Here is a 16602-nt window from a genome sequence, read left to right as displayed (position 1 = left end):
TCAGCAAGAAGCTTGGGGAGAAGGAGACAACTGTTTGGAACGATTATCCGCAAATGTAAGAAATACAAAATAACCATCAATCGCCCTCAGTCTGGAGCTCCATGCAACATTTCACCTCATGGGGAAAGGATGATCATGAGGAAAGTGAGGGATCAGCCCAGAACTACACAGGAGGAGCTTGTGAACGATCTCAAAGCAGTTGGGACCACAGTCACCAAACAACCCATTGGTAACATAATATGCCGCCATGGACTGAAATCCTGCAGCACCCGCAAGGTCCCCCCTCCTCAAGAAGGCACATGTACAGGCTCGTCTAAAGTTTGCCAATGAACATCTAAATAAATCAGAGAAGAAATGGGAGAAAGGGCTGTTGTCAGATGAGACAAAAATTGAGCTCTTTGGCTTTAACTTGATTCTGCATTTTTGGAGGAAGAAAAATGCTAACTATGACCCTAAGAACACCATCCTTACAGCCAAGCAAGGAGGTGGAAACATTATGCTTTGGGGCTATTTCTCTGCTAAAGGTACAGGCTGTCTTTGCCTCATTGATTGGCCAGTAGACGGGGCCAAGTATTTTAAAATCTTGGATGAGAATCTTAATTCCTCAGCCAGAACACTGAAGATGAGTCGTGGATGGGTCTTCTAGCCTGACAATGACATACAGCACAAAGTTGTGGCTCAAGAAGAAGCACATTAAAGTCATGGAGTGCCCTGGCCAGTCTCCAGACCTTAATCCTATAGAAAATTTATGGAGGGAGCGGAAACTTCAAATTGCCAAGTGGCAGCTATGATACCTTAAGGATTTAGAGCAGATCTGTAAAGAAGAGTGGACCAAAATCCTTCCTGAGATGTGTGCAAACCTGGTAACCACCTCAAGAAGTCTTACCTCTGTGCCTGCCAGCAAAGGTTTCTCCAGCAAGTACTAAGTCATATTTTACTTGGGGATCAAATATTTATTTTACTCACTGAACTGCAACTCAATGTATAACATTTGTATCTAGTGTTTTTTTCTAGATTCTTGGTTGATATTCTGTCTCTATCATTTAAAATACACCTATGATAGAAATTATAGACCCTTCATTTTTCTGTACGTGGGCAAACTTACAAAATCTGCAGGGGATCAAATAATTATTTTCCCCACTGTAGAAAGGGTCTGAAGTAATGCCATTCCTAAAAGATTTAAGTGGAAAACTATTTAAATACAAATTTGAAAACAGAATACTTACTGAAGCGACAAAGCAGCACTCTTGGAGTGGGCGTCAGAGGTGTGAGAGGGAGGTGGGCATTATGCGCCGCTGTGATGACACTACTGAACAGTCCTGAGCCCTGGCGCACAGGGCTAAGCATTGGAGGCGGTGTGTAGGTGGGCAGCTCCTGGGTTCCCAGCAGTGTCTCTCCAATGATCCGTGGAGAGCGGAGCTGGCTTTGGTACAATGTTGCTCCTGAGTGAGACGCATTCACATTGAAGGAAGGAGGTGGTATGAAGAGAGGCTCAGGCCTATGGCGATACTTTCTTCTTTCCTGGTGAGGTTTGGTGTGATCTTCTGGTTTGCTTAATTTCGTACCAGACTGCTGATGTGTTCTGATCGTTTCCTAAATGTGGATTCACAACATTTACAAGATGAGACTTAATTTTTTTATATCCTAAATGAAGTTTCACTTATCAATGTCCACCAGTGTATAGTGAATGATTTGGTATTACTCTGACCAATCAGCTTCTGGAGAACTGTAGGCCTCATGAAAGTATCTCAAAGAAGAACCAACTTTGTTGTGCACAGCAACCAAATTCCAAAAGTCATCTTTTATAAAACATCTTTGCAGAGAATATAAATGAGAAAATCTGATTGGTGGTTCTTCCCTCAGACAATTTATTACATAAGAGCAGCTAGAGTTGGTAAAGTTCATAAAGGAGCCGACTTTACAAGTTATTCAACACTGCCTCTGCTACACTAAAATCCCAGGTAGTGAATCAGCCCTAAAATATGAGAAAAATCTGCCGAAGTCCAGTTAGCTCCTCCTGCAGTACATTTAATAATCAGTGCATTGACTGCATACAGCGATGTATTCAACCCAAAACCAGCCCTCCCTGATGCACCCCACCACTCCTGGCCCGCTCACAAGGATCCTTGTAAATAGGCCAGGGGTGGTGGGGTGCATCAGGGAGGGTTGGATTTGGGTTGGAGACATCGCTGTATGCAGTCAATGCACTGATTATTAAATGTACTGCAGAAGGAACAAATTGGAGTGAGGCTGATTTTTTTCCCTTATTTTCAGTGAGGAGTGGAGATGGATTGTGATGGACGGCACCCAGGTTGTCCAGGGGAGGCTAGTCTTCAGCACAGTTATGGATTCGTGAATGAATCAGCCCTGCCTAATTTCTATCCTGCTGGACTACTGAACACCTCATTCCTATACAATAGAGAGGACTAGATGGGGAGGCATGTGTCCTCCAGTAGGGGAGAACCAGGCAGGGCTGACAACACTGCTTGGAATTTGAGAGCAGTAGAGGCATTGTGCTGTCCGCTCACTACAGGAAGTGAGCTCATTGGATTTTTGGCAGATAACCAGGTATTTTATGTACTTGCAGACTTTGTAAAGAGACAAAAAAACATGAAGCATGCATGCATTGCAGAGATGTACTGACATTGTTCTTTTTTCATTTGCTTACACACTTTGATTTTATTATCTGATTGATGTGCGATTCTACCAAAACAATTGAATTTGGCAAACAATTATATATCCACTTCCAATTGATTTACTTAACCTAAGTAGATCAGCCAGAATGACAAATTGTTTTGTGTTGATCGGCATCATTAAGATGCTTTAGTTATGTTTCATGAATTTCAGTCGATCAGATTATGAGTTTGCGCAGTAGAAACAGAGATTCGATCAATAACTTCCGATCATATCCGCCAACAATTGATCTAATTCTGCTTCCCTATGTGTAGCATATCGATCGTTTCGGTTGTCAACTACAGATAAATTATCTCTATTGAAAGAGATCGATCAGAAAATATAACGATCATTTATCAAAACATGTATGGTCATCATTGGACTACCCTGCCCACATGGTCATATGTGGTTGTATGATTTCCCTTCAAATCGAACAGTGCTGTCATCCTGTTAAAAGGAAGAGCAAAAGGATTTAGTTGCAGGATTGACAGGTAATAACTATTTTTGGGGGACTCTGAGCAGCAAAAGCTGCTGTGTCAATACTACTGACAGACAGAAGAATAAAAGTCCCATAGTTCCAAATCTCTTTCCCCAGTGCATTACATTGTGAAGGAATATGACATGATATTAAGCATAATGTCATTGCCGGCAAGGTCAAGTCATATTTTTGGAAGTCGCAGTTGTAATAATTTTACAGGTATGATCTAAGTGAAAAAATAATAGGCCAAAAAAATCACACAAATAACACACAACACAAAGAAGCAAGCAGATGGAAGCACTCACAGAAGAGGCACATGAGCTGACCGCCTTTGGAGAGGACGGTGGGGTAAAAGTCATCTTCGTTAAGATGGGCATTTCGTCATCGGATGCACAGCCCTCAGGCTTCTCTGCTCTGCTGCTGGGCTGTGCATTAGGCTCTGGAGGCGCAAGCTTTACAGGCACAGAGACAGGCATAACGATGGGGGTGAGGTTCTCCGCCTCACTAGACTGCGCCTTCTCCCCTTCCTCCTGTATGGATAATTACAAACGTTCAACCTCGAATACCGTCTGTCCTCAACACACCAACTTTAACCTTGTGAGTAAAACTTTCATGCAAGAAAGGCATTAGTACGCCTGGGCCTCATGACTAAACATGTCTGAAATAGGAACTGGAGCCTGTAACCTACAACAGTTAGGTTCCTTTGCAGTATGGGAGAACAAAAAGGAAGAATCTGATCGGTTCCTGTGGGAAACAAGACTATTTATTCCAGACACTACCGAGTCATGAGGCCCAAATTATTAGTAGCAGTGGAGCATTTCATGCCAATGATACAGAAACTATGTCATGCTCAAGACCTAGCATTGTATTCAGAACTCTCCCTACATTCAAATGTACAAACAGGAGCACAGGCCATGTTTTCTAGACCAGCCTTTTTCAACCAGAGTGCCCAGGCATCCAAGGGTGCCTTGGCAAAATTCCTAAAAATTGCCCAAAAATTGTGTACAAGCCAGAGGTGGATCAAGCCTGCATTATAGTTACACAAAGCCATAGGTTTCCATTGTGCACCATTATGACCACACTCCAAAGACATGCTGGTAGGTTAATTGGATCCTGTCTAAATTGGCCCTAGTATGTGTATGTATGAATGTGAGTTAGGGACCTTAGATTGTACACCCCTTGAGGGTTAGGGACTGATGTGAATGTTCACTATATATGTGTAAAGTGCTGTGTAAATTGACAGTGCTATATAAGTACCTGAAATAAATAAATAAAAATTATGACCTTCTAGCCCCCGGCATCCAAACAAGCAATGAAATCATCAGTTGATAATGAGGATGTTGGTCATCTGCACAGCATCCTTGTTTACCTCCGCCCTGCCCCTCTCCATCAATGCCGGGGTCACATTAGCTGAGTGATGGAGAAAAACTTAGAGAGAAGAGAAACATTGGAATACTAGTCAGTAACAGTGTGCAAAAGTGTAATTGATTTGGAACAATAAATCACCTCTGATTGTGGGTGTCCTATGTGTCTGGATGTTGGTGCATTATGCAAAATTATTAGAATAGTTTTTTACATTTTAGAATGGGGTGCCTTGAGACACTGGTCTAGACAACTCTGTCAACTGTACAGGCCCAGCCATGGTCACCCTCTCCAGCATCCACATTTCTCTTTCTATCCCTCTTAACTTCATCTTCCTTTTGTCTCTCTCTGTAATCTTCATCTTGTGAAAATTCAGATTTTCAGCTTCAGCTTTTGGGTGGTCAAGTCCACTAAAAACTATCTGAACATGTGAATAACTCCTCAAATTCATACATCTCTTGGAAACTTGATGGCAAATTTTCACATCCTAAAATACAAATACCAGGTCTGTGTGCATTTAACATAACCAGTCTCTCCCTCTTACTCCCATCTTGCCAATTCGCCCCTAAAATGTATTCCTACGGTCTCACTACAGAACTTCTGTACATTGGGAATATGTTTTAAATATCTAAATCTCTAAATCACTAACTCTGCAGAAAAGTAGATTCTGTGTACTATGCATGAAAGATTGTCTGCATCTCATACCCACTGGAACGTATGCTATTATTCATTCTGCTACATTTATCAGTAAAATGAATGTTTAAAAAAAAAATTAGGCCAACCGCATTTTAGGTATGGGTGCCACAATACTACTATGGCGGTAAATCAGAAGAATGCTGATATAACTGTAAACATATACTATATGGCCAAAGGACCGTGGACTTTCCCACTGATAACCAAGGGCATTAAAACGGACCTTCACTGCCAAATGGAAGGTCTACTTTTTTGCATGAACCACGACCCCCCCCCTCCACACACACACACACACACATTCCTAACTCAAATAGCTTTTAAAGCAAAGAGATCACTTGAAAAACAGACTACTTACCTTAGCCCTGGCCTCCAATCGTTCCGAGAGGCACGGGTGAGGTCACTATGCCTTCCTGCAGAGTTGGGAGCTTGAAATCCCACAAGAATGCACTCCAGCCCATTACAGAATTGCATCCTAATGTGATTTTGAACATCCAGCTATCCCTGTAGGCAGTGGTGAGACACGGTGATGTCACCTGTTCATTGCAGAAGCATACAGGCTGGGGTTGCAGTAAATTTTTTTATTTTTTGGGTGATCTGTTTGCTTACAATAGATTGAAAAGCCATTCGAGTTGGAGTTGTAGGAGGTCTGCAAAAAAGTGAACCTTTGGAATGGAAGGTCTGCTTTAATATGGAGTTGTCTCCTTCTCTTTGAGGCTATGACTCCCTTTGTGGCTCCACTTTTTTGGAAAGCATGTACACCAAGTTTTTGGTGTGTCTGTGGGAAATATTGCCAATCTGTCAAGAGAACACTTGTGAATTCAGGTACTGATTTGGGATGAGAAGAACTGGCTCACAATCAGCATTCCAATTCAGTGGGGTTGAAGTCAAGATTCTGTTCAGATTATTCTAGTTCCTCCACTCCAAACCCATCAAACCATGTCTTCATGGAGCTGGCTTTGTGGCACAGTCCACAACAGAAAAAGCCTTCGCAAACTATTACAGCACAATTGGAAGTGAACAATTTCCTAAAATGTCTAGAACACTGTAGCATTAACAGCACTCTGCACCAGAAACACCTAAACTCAATGAATTTGATACTTGTGAATTCAGGTACTGATGTTGGACGAGAAGAAATGGCTCATAATCAGCATTTTAATTTGTCCCAATGGTGTTTAGTAGGGTTGAGGTCAGGGCTCTGTTCAGGTCATTCTAGATCTTCCAACAAATCATGTCTTTATGGAGCTGGGTTTGTGGAACATTAATGCTAGAATAGAAAAGTGCCTTCCCCAAACTATTATCCTTGGTTCACACCTATGCGTCTTTAGCGCGTTTTGCAGAAATACACTACAGTCCATTAACATGGTTTCCTATGGTTATAGTTCACTCCTGTGCGTTTTAGATTGGTGCGTTTTTTGGAAAGGGTCATGACCGTTTTTTCCCACAACAGATTGCGTTGTGTGTGTTATAGACTTCAAAGGATCTGCACCCAAAACGCAAGTGTTGTTTATGATGTGTTTTGCATTTTTTTTGTGGCTAATAGGAAAGTATGACAGTTCTGTTAATGTAGTGCAACTTTGATGTGCCTTTACACTCTCTGGCACTCAAGAAGAGTCAAAGTCGCATCAATCCAGTGCAGGAACCTTTATGTGTCCAAAGTCACATTGTTTTTGGCTACTAGGAAAGTATAACAGTTCTGTTCATGTAGAGTGACTTTGATGTGACTTTACACTCTCTGGCAATCAAGTAGCATCATAATAGTGCAGGAACCTTTATGTGTCCAAAGTCACAATGTTAGGGTTAGGGTTAAGCTTAAATGTCAGGGTTACAGTTAATGGTTCGAGTTGGAGCTAGGATTAGCAGTAATTGTTAGAGTTGGAACGCTAACCCTAACAATTACCACTAACCCTAACAAATACCTCTAACCCTAGTGTTTACTGCTAACCCTAGACCTTAATCTTAACAGTTAACCCTAATGTTACCCATTAACCCTAACCCTAGCCTATAACCCTAACATTTAACCCTAACCCTTAACCCCACCCCTAAAATATAATCCTATCCCCAACCCTTTACTCTAACCCTAACCCTTAACCCTAACCTTTAACCCTAACCCATAACCCTACCATTTAACCCTATCCCCAGCCCTTTACTCTAACCCAAGCCCTTAACCCTACCCCTAACATTTAACTCTAACCCTTAACCCCACCCCTAAAATGTAATCCTTTTCGCAACCCTTTACTCTAACCCTAACCCTTAACCCTAACCCATAACCCTACCATTTAACCCTATCCCCAGCCCTTTACTCTAACCCTAACATTTAACCCTAACCCTAGCCCTTAATCCAAACTGTAAAATTTAACCCTATCCCCAGCCCTATACTCTAACCCAAGCCCTTAACCCTACCCCTAAAATTTAACCCTAATCCTAGCCCTTAACCCAAACCCTAACATTTAACCCTAACCCTTAACCCAAACCCTAACATTTAACCCTATCCCCAGCCCTTTACTCTAACCCTAACCCTTAACCCAAACCCTAACATTCAAACCTAACCCTAGCCCTTAACCCAAACCTTAACATTTAACCCTATCCCCAGGCCTTTACTCTAACCCTAACCCTTAACTCTACCCCTAACATTAACCCCTATCCCCAGCCCTTTACTCTAACCCTAGCCCTGAACCCAAACCCTAACAGTTAACCCTAACCCTAGCCCTGAACCCAAACCCTAACAGTTAACCCTAACCCTAGCCCTTAACCCAAACCCTAACAGTTAACCCTATCCCCAGCCCTTTACTCTAGCTCTAGCCCTTAACCCTAACCCTTATATGGGACTTTAGACACAAAGGTTCCTGCACTACTTTGATGTGACTTTGATGCTACTTGGAAGCTACATGAGTGCTAGAGAGTGTAATGTTTCATAAAGGTCGCACTAAATGAACAAAACTGTCATACTTTCATATTAGCCAAGAAAAATGCGACTTTGGACACAAAGGTTTCTGCACTATTTTGATGCAACTTTGATGCTACTTGAGTGGCAGAGAGTGTAAAGCTGCATCAAAGTCGCACTACATGAACAGAACTGTCATACTTTCCTATTAGGACAAAACAAACATCGCGAAATGCATCAAAACATAAAAAAAAACAGGTGCTCAAAAAATGCAAAATAAACCGCAAAAAGTGTTGGGAAAATGCATCAACCGCAAGCTGCATAGATGTGAAACTAGTCCCGGTTCACACTGATGCGAGTTCTATGTGGATTAGATCTGATCCGAAAGGCATATATTCGCATGTCATCTGAAAAACAATGTTTTCTACAAAAGCCGTTCACATCTATGTGGTGCGATTCTGATCCAGCTAAAAAAAAAAAGGGTCCTGCGCGAGTTTAGTGAGAATTTTATCAACATCCATGCCAAATCCCCTCAGAAATCGCATTCATTGGCAACAGAATCATACCGGTCACAACAGAAATCGCACTGTCAAATTGCATCAGATTAGCACTGCATCAGTGTGAACCTAGCCTTAAGGCACAGTTAGGAACATTATCTAAAATGTATGAAGTAGCAATAATAAGCACCCGAAATTTCACCGCAAACTCCTAATCTCAGTGATTTAGGTAAACCCCATCATCTATATAAGCACACTTACTGCACACAAGCAATATACTCGGATTAAAACGAATATACTGAATAATGTAATGCAGCCATGTCACCACGTTGCAGGATGTTAAGAAATATTTCAAAATGCCCCACATTCTAATATAATTAAAGAATGTAGAAATTTCCCAAGTAACGTAACATGCATATTTTCACACAATGGTGACACCTGGACACGCAAGCTCAACAAGACACTTACAGTAATTTTATATAACAACGATGTCTACATACAAACAAAATATAACTGGCATAGCATAAAGCAAGCACACAGCAAGCAAGCATTGCTGTTAACTCCTTCAATGCTGTGTTGAAGAAACCATCAAGATTATCAAGGTGAATCTATCTTAAAGCAAGATCATGGTGATGCTGAGCAGATTGAGACGATGTAAGCATCAAATTTTTTTGCTGACATTTATGCTGCGTTACTGACTAATCATCTGGAAAAATAAGTGGTTTTGTAGTCTTTTTATGTGAATCCCTTCGAATACAGAAAACACCGTCACATGTGACCCAAGAGCTCCAATCCCCCGAGGTGCACTAATATGTTTATGAAAATAACAGATTTACTTTAAATGTCCAACTTTACAGCAAAATGTTGCATAGGGTTGGGGGCCCTCCATTGCTCTATGCCTCTTCTGATTACTGCACAGAACAGTTCAAAATGTCAGCCCATAATATAGTTTGCTACTATGTGATGGGATGAACTCCTAAATAATCTAGAGGTGTAGATCTATACCAGCCATGGTGAAAAAAAAGGGTGACAAAGCACATAGGGGGCCATTTATAAAGCTGCAGTATGGCCTTACAATGGAACCTTTATATAACAGCAGTGTGCATTACAAATGTTCCCTTCGCTTTACTTGCTGTGGGACTCTGAAGCAAGCAAAGCCTCATTCATCTTAATCTACAGTAAAAGTATGGCTTTACCCGAAAACTCTGTCCATTACTCTCCAAGACAGGAAGAAGGAGAGAGTCAACCGCCCATCATAAAGTTTAATCCACAAAAAAAGACAACGGGTTTTGGGGACTCAAAGCCGGGGACCCTTTCATCAGGGCTTGTGAAATGATAGGGAATCATTGAGAAAAGGTCAAGGACTACACCATGCAGGCACATGAAACTGAGCCCTCGAAATGCGTTGGATTTCTTTGTGGAATAGACTTTATGATATACTGTTGACACTATTGTCTCATTTTTCCTACGTTTTAGAGACTTCCACTTTGGGATACGTCTGCTGAAAGAGAGCAGCCCCTAGTCCCTTAACATTATGCACTACAATCCAGCATACTGCAGTTTTCAGCACTCCTATGCCATACATAACGTTACTCTCCAGGGACACAGAGGGACACATGGCTATACTGTACGTAAATACTTGGACTCTGAGGAAATGAAATGGTCAAATAATCTTTTACAGTCTTCTCCAATCCCCTGTCCCTGATCATGGAGGTCTTCATCCACTCAAGGTTAGATTAACAGGTAAATTGTATATAATTTGGGATCTGCTGCATGACCAAGCAATTTACTTTTGCTGACAGATTCAAATTAGGGTATCCTTCAACCCAGTTGCAATGAAGAGAATAGCTAGAGAAAGCAAACACAAGGACTGGGCCATGCTGTTACCTGTTTGAGGGCTGTGCTGGTTCTCACCCCACCATGTGACCTCAAGTGACCATTCAGAGCTGGCAGGCTTTTGAACTCCTTAAAGCACACGGAGCATGTGAGTCGGGTTTTAGACATCCTTTTCCATCCATTCACAAAAATGAAAAAGAAACATATTAATCACCACATTTGGGGTATCATACCAAGAATTTAGCTTCTGACAAATGGCAAAGAGCAATGACTGGAGTCACAAATCGCGTTTCAGCAGTTTTCATTTTTATTTAATGAAATTTAATGCAAGTACACATTTCGAAGTATGTTAACACTGGTCTAACTTAAAGAGATCCTAATCCAAATATGTCCCCACCCATGTGACAGTGATGAGGACTGGTGATTGGCCACTCAAAACCCCATCACATACATGCTCCCTCATACGGGCTAGGGCGGTGTGGGGCTTGGTAAAAATAAATGCTTAGAAGGGAAATGGGGCTATGCGAAGACTTGGACACTTTGCCTTAAGTGACCAAAATTAATTTCTCATTATTTTTAAATTGATAACTTACTTGCCGTTCAGTATTTTGATTATACTTCTTTTTACACATTTGTAAAGATTTCCTTTAGTAGCCACCTATTTAGAGAATGTGAGTAAAATTCCTCCCAAGTGCCTTTCAAGATAAGCTCTTTTAAGGTGAATGGCTGGAAAATTTAAAGCATTTCTAAGACAAATTCTCTGTCCATATGGTTGCCCAAACAAGTCGTCTTTGTTGCTGTTTGCTCATCTGCTGCAGGAAAGCTATTCTCAATCACAGCGTCAGAGCGCTGTATGCTGGGACTATGATCTGCAGAAGTTCTACGCACAGCTTCAGAACTCTGCAAGCTGGGACTATGTTCTGGAGAAGTTCTCCTACACACGGCCTTACCGCTCTGTAAGCTAGGACTATGTTCTGGAGAAGTTCTCCTACACACAGCCTCAGCACTCTGTAAGCTAGGACTATGTTCTGGAGAAGTTCTCCTACACACGGCCTCAGCACTCTGTAAGCTAGGACTATGTTCTGGAGAAGTTCTCCTACACACGGCCTCAGCGCTCTGTAAACTGGGACTATGTTCTGGAGAAATTCTCCTACACACAGCCTCAGCGCTCTGTAAGCTGGGACTATGTTCTGGAGAAGTTCTCCTACACACAGCCTCAGTGCTCTGTATGCTGGGACTATGTTCTGCAGTTCTCCTACACACAGCCTTAGTGCTCTGTAAACTGGGACTATGTTCTGCAGTTCACCTACACACAGCCTCAGCGCTCTGTAAGCTTGGGCTATGTTCTGGAGAAGATCTCCTACATACAGCCTCAGTGCTCTGTAAGCTGGGACTATGTTCTGGATATGTTCTTCTACATACAGCCTCAGCGCTCTGTAAACTGGGAATATGTCCTGGAGAAGTTCTCCTACACAGAGCCTCAGCACTTTGTAAACTGGGACTATGTTCTGGAGCAGTTCTCCTACACACAGCCTCAGCACTTTGTAAGCTGGGGCTAACTTCTGGAGCAGTCCTCCTACACACAGCCTCAGCGCTCTGTATGCTGGAGCGAAGGTCTGGAGCAGTTTTCCTATACACAGCCTCAGCACTCTTTATGCTGGAGCGAAGGTCTGAAGAAGTTCTACGCAGAGCCTCAGTGCTCTGTAAGCTGGGGCTAAGGTCTGGAGCATTTTCCTACACACAGCCTCAGCACGCTGTAAGCGAGGGCTAACTTTTAAAGCAGTTCTCCTACACAGCTTCAGTTTTGTCAATTGCATAGGACATAGTGGCCCAGGAAGGAGCAGCAGGGTGCAGCCAAAACAAGAAGAATCCGACACATCAGATTCTTCTCTTTTTCCCTCTAAGTGCAAGATCTTAAAAATAAAATTCCCAGAACAGCAAACAGCATGTTCAAATAACTATGTTTAGTCTGGTGAGAGGATCTCTTTTAATGTTCATTTCCATACCCAGATCATTTTTAGTAATATACATTTGTAAATTTGTGACAGGGCTTTTGGCTAACGCATATATATTTGATACTCTCACCATCTAAATGTGAACAGCGAAAAACAAGACTGCCGCAAACACACAATTACCTGTTATCCGGAGAGACAGTCTGTGTCTGTCCATCTGGAACAAGCTATATTAAACAGAAAAAATAATATTCATGTCATTTCTGGTGAAAAAAAATAGAAATGTTATTAGCGAGTTATAGCAACATGGTGCTCTCTTTAACTAGCCCTCTGCCCTTCAATGTTTTTGTCTGAAGAAGCTCTGGAACTTAAGACCTGCAGCTCTCCCGAAGAGATTTAATTAATATTAAAAAAAATGTTTGCTGTGTGAATAAAGTGTAATTTTATATTTGACCAGAAGAGAAAACAGCCTTTTCACTTGGACATTGGTTGAGACACTTCTTAATGCGCCTTAGCCTCCTGTCAAAACCCAAAAATGGCTGCTGGATGGCACACTATGGGGTCAATTCACTAAAAGTTTAATAACGACTGAAAAAATGTGGTAAAATAACGCGTGCAATACATTTTTTGAAAAGTGCAATTCACTAAGAATTTTGCAGTACATAACTCTTGCGGTAAAATATCTACAGTATATTGCGGTAATAACCGCATATTTTCATGCGGTAGTTTATTAGGAATTTTGACATTGTGATAGGCGCACTGGCTGTCACCATGTTGATGCGGTAAATTACACTAGCTTTTTGTTCAAATGTGTTTTGCATTCATATAGAAGTCTATGGGATTTGAAGCAGGTCAACTGTAGGTTAAATGCACCTGTCAATGAATTCTGGATGAAATCTAAAGCATCTCAAACTAATGCCAAAGCAATGCCATTGACATGGTAGGGTAGCCCAGTGGACGGAGTCTTCAGACAGTCAGGGATCTCCGGTGGAAGTTATTGCTGATAAGGTCGCTTGTACTACGGCGCAGGGCATGTGTCCACACCTGTCTGGTCTAAAGTTGTCTAACAAATAAATCGTAAACTGAAAAATATAGTGGGATTGATTTACTAAAATTAGAGAGTATAAAATCTGGTGCGGCTGAGCGTGGCAGCCAGTCAGCTTCTAACTTCAACTTTTTCAATTAAGCTTTTACAAAAAATTTGGAAGCTGATTGGTTTCTAAAACTGCTGTTTTAGTAAATCAACCCCAAACTGTCTATTTACATGTTCATTTACAAGCAGCAAAACCCATGAATTTTGCTGCATGAAAAGACATTTTAAGTAGAAATCCCATTCTTTCCTTAGGGGCTGGTTTACATCTATGCAGTGCAGTGCAGTGAAAGGTAAACTTCATGGGTCCAGTCACACTTAGATGTGTGCAATACCACACAACGCACATGAAACTGTTGTAAGAGTGGAAAGATGTTAATGTTACATTATGTAGATTATATGTCACAATCTCAGAAAATACAGAGGATCAGGGGAACATGTTCCTGCAGGTCCTCCAAAGTGGTTTATCTGATTATCTGTGTGCAACGTTCCACTGCCGTTCTTTATGTGGGTGAGATGCGGCAAACACTGCATGAGTGACATTCCCAATTCATATCCTGACCCATTATTTGTATGCAGAAGTAGGCTGCTTAGTTACCCCTGCCTCATGGGGCTAAATAGGCTTCCATTGAGAGCAAAACCATCATTGAAAGATATCCTGCAGTACCTGTGGCCAAGCTGTGGTAGGAGAGTGGTGAAGACCTTGGCTGCCAAGCATGTAAGGGTTGTCCGCCGTTAAGACTTGCTGGTGAGTAGTGTTGGCCAAAATCCCCAGAGTCTCCTGGTTGTAGTTGTTATCTAACTGGTCTGCACTAGGCATTGCCACTGGACTATCCATGAGAACTGTTTGCTGATTGTCCATGTTATACTGTTTCTGTGGGCTGACCTCCTGTTGTAGATGCTGCGGAGTCAAGTTCTGTTTGTAAGGATGCCGAAGCGTCTGGGAGTTCTGATAAACGTACTGCGGAACTGAGCCCAGCTGAATCAACTGCATGCTCTGGGAGTGATCCTGCTGGTAGTGATCAGCCTTTGCTGTGCAATCTGAATTATATGACTGTTGCTGAAGCTGCATGTGATGTTGCTGAGGTTGTTGTATATTGTGATGCATTTCTGCAGACTGTATAGGGTAATACTGAGACATCTGACCAGAAAACTGCCGCTGCTGCACTTCTTGCGTTAAAGGCCTCTGATGCCCTCCTGGATTCTGCTGCATATAATACTGCATCTGCTGGGTTTCCTGTGGGTGCTGCTGTAGTACCTGGTGGGTTTGCACCTGTTGCCTGAACTGATGCCCCTGCTGCATAGACTGGGGTGCCTGTGAGGGCGTTTGCAAATGCTTGTAGAAAAAATATGACTGAGGCTGTTGCAACAAATGCTTCTGAGGCTGATTTGCCAAGCCCTGATGTATCTGCTGGGAGACCTGAGAGTACCTATCTAGCGTGCTAGGTTGTGTCTGCTCCTCACCAGATGACTTGAGTGACAACAGCTGCCTGAGTGTGCTGTCAGCATCCAGCAGTGGAGATGGCTGGGATAAACCCTGAGACATGGCATGAATCCTTAAATTCTGCCGTGCAAAAACTTGTGTGAAAGAGTCCAGTTTGTGTAAGGCCCCGCTGGTCGTTTTAGGGTGACTGTCGAGCTGAGGATAGTAGGAGACCTGATATCCATCATCTACATTATTTTGTGGATTCCACTGCAAGCTTTGTTCAAAGCAATTTAAACTACTATGGGCTCTGCTGTGATTTGCAGAACCAGCATTTGTCCATTGAGATGGCATGGACACTTCCACTTGAACCCCTGAAGTGACATCTCTGGAGTCCTGAGATAAGTGGGGGGAGGAGGAGGATGACTCGGAGGCATTCATGTCTACAGAGTCATAGCTGTGGTGGAGCACCTGGTTGCTGGACTGACGTTGCATTTGTTGATAATACAAACTATTGCTGCTGTTGGATGCCAGGTGAGTCTTGTAAATCTGCTGATCTTCCATGGTGACTGGACTTCCCTGACTTGATGGCAGCAGCGCCCATATAGGAAAATGTCCCTGAGAGATATGAAAGTGGTAATAAAGAGTGCAGTCAAGTATTGAGTGTGCCCATTTATCTGGATGATGGCCCCCTTGCAGTTATAAATACAGAAGATCTTCAGATAGGCAAAGTGTGGCATCTTCACTCGGTGGAAGAGAGGACTTGGGAAAGATTCTTGACTGATGCTCCATCTGCAAAGAGAAAACACATTTCTTTCAAGAAGAAGAACTTTATAAAATGAGTGCTTTTGGATAGAGGAGAGAAGGATGGGAAGTTCTGTTGGGTTTTTACAGCTGTTTGTATCTCTGTTGGGTTGATCTTTTTCATTCCCTGTACCGATGACACCCAGGGCATTTCTGTGAACTGAACCTCCTGTTTCCCCTCTCCAAACTACATTCTTCGTATGTTCTTTTGGAAAATCCACAAGAGCCTGCTCATAGTATAACTTACTTCCTGTGAGTAGATTCTATAGAGAATTATGAAATGCAGTGCAAAGACGGGAAACAGGAAGTTCAGCTCACAGCAGTACACTGGGTGTCCCTGGAACAAGGATACTAACCAATCAGAACACAGCAATTAAAAAGTCCTGACAGAGATCCTAACTCCTTCCCCACTACATACTCCCCAACCTCTGTCAGGTTTTATCATAATATCCCATAAGACAGCCAGTGGAAAAGAACCTTCAGATCTGTGCATGAAAAATAATAATATTGCATAGCAAGCAGTAGGCAGCATCAAGTGATTGCAGACCACACTGCTAACTTCAAAGTGCCCCTGAGGATCCCAAAAAGTCCTTAGCAAATTTTGCATTTTTCAATGATGCACCTTTCAACTGGTTGCCTTTCCAATCATATTGCACTGTTTTATGTGGTCAATGGAAACCAGAAGAGAAATATTCAGGGGCTTCTGGGGTGCAGGGGAAATTATAGGAAAAAAACAAAAAAGTAACAAACAAAACCAGGTATAAAATATAGTCTTCACAAGCAGCAGCTTTCTGTGTTTCTGCTTCACCAAAACGCCAGCTTTCTCTAAGCAGCCAAACTTCAACACTTCCTGGCAGCATTGGAGCTTGCCTGCTCCCTCTCACTCCCCATATATTCCAACTGGTCCATAACA

The 16602-nt window shown here is 42.3% G+C and overlaps 1 protein-coding gene across 2 annotated transcripts in view; it reads right to left on the bottom strand.

Moving 5' to 3' along the window:
* The window catches only part of TRERF1 (transcriptional regulating factor 1), a 197145-nt gene that overhangs the window by 55142 nt on the left and 125401 nt on the right, over nucleotides 1-16602 (bottom strand). For both annotated transcript variants that reach the window (XM_089677823.1, XM_089677822.1), the window contains exons 2-6: nucleotides 14130-15677; nucleotides 12556-12599; nucleotides 10472-10589; nucleotides 3457-3681; nucleotides 1227-1593 (exon numbers count right to left, since the gene is read on the bottom strand). In XM_089677823.1, the coding sequence (XP_089533949.1) occupies nucleotides 1227-1593; nucleotides 3457-3681; nucleotides 10472-10589; nucleotides 12556-12599; nucleotides 14130-15449 (2074 nt within the window). In that variant the 5' untranslated portion in view covers nucleotides 15450-15677. The remainder of the gene's footprint in view (nucleotides 1-1226; nucleotides 1594-3456; nucleotides 3682-10471; nucleotides 10590-12555; nucleotides 12600-14129; nucleotides 15678-16602) is intronic.

The sequence above is a fragment of the Staurois parvus genome, unplaced genomic scaffold, assembly GCF_062004578.1.
Source record: "Staurois parvus isolate SC_StPar_1 unplaced genomic scaffold, SC_StPar_1.0 ptg000192l, whole genome shotgun sequence".
NCBI classification, from domain to species: domain Eukaryota; kingdom Metazoa; phylum Chordata; class Amphibia; order Anura; family Ranidae; genus Staurois; species Staurois parvus.
Note: the sequence above shows the minus strand (reverse complement) of the source record. Positions and strands in the feature narration are given on the sequence as shown.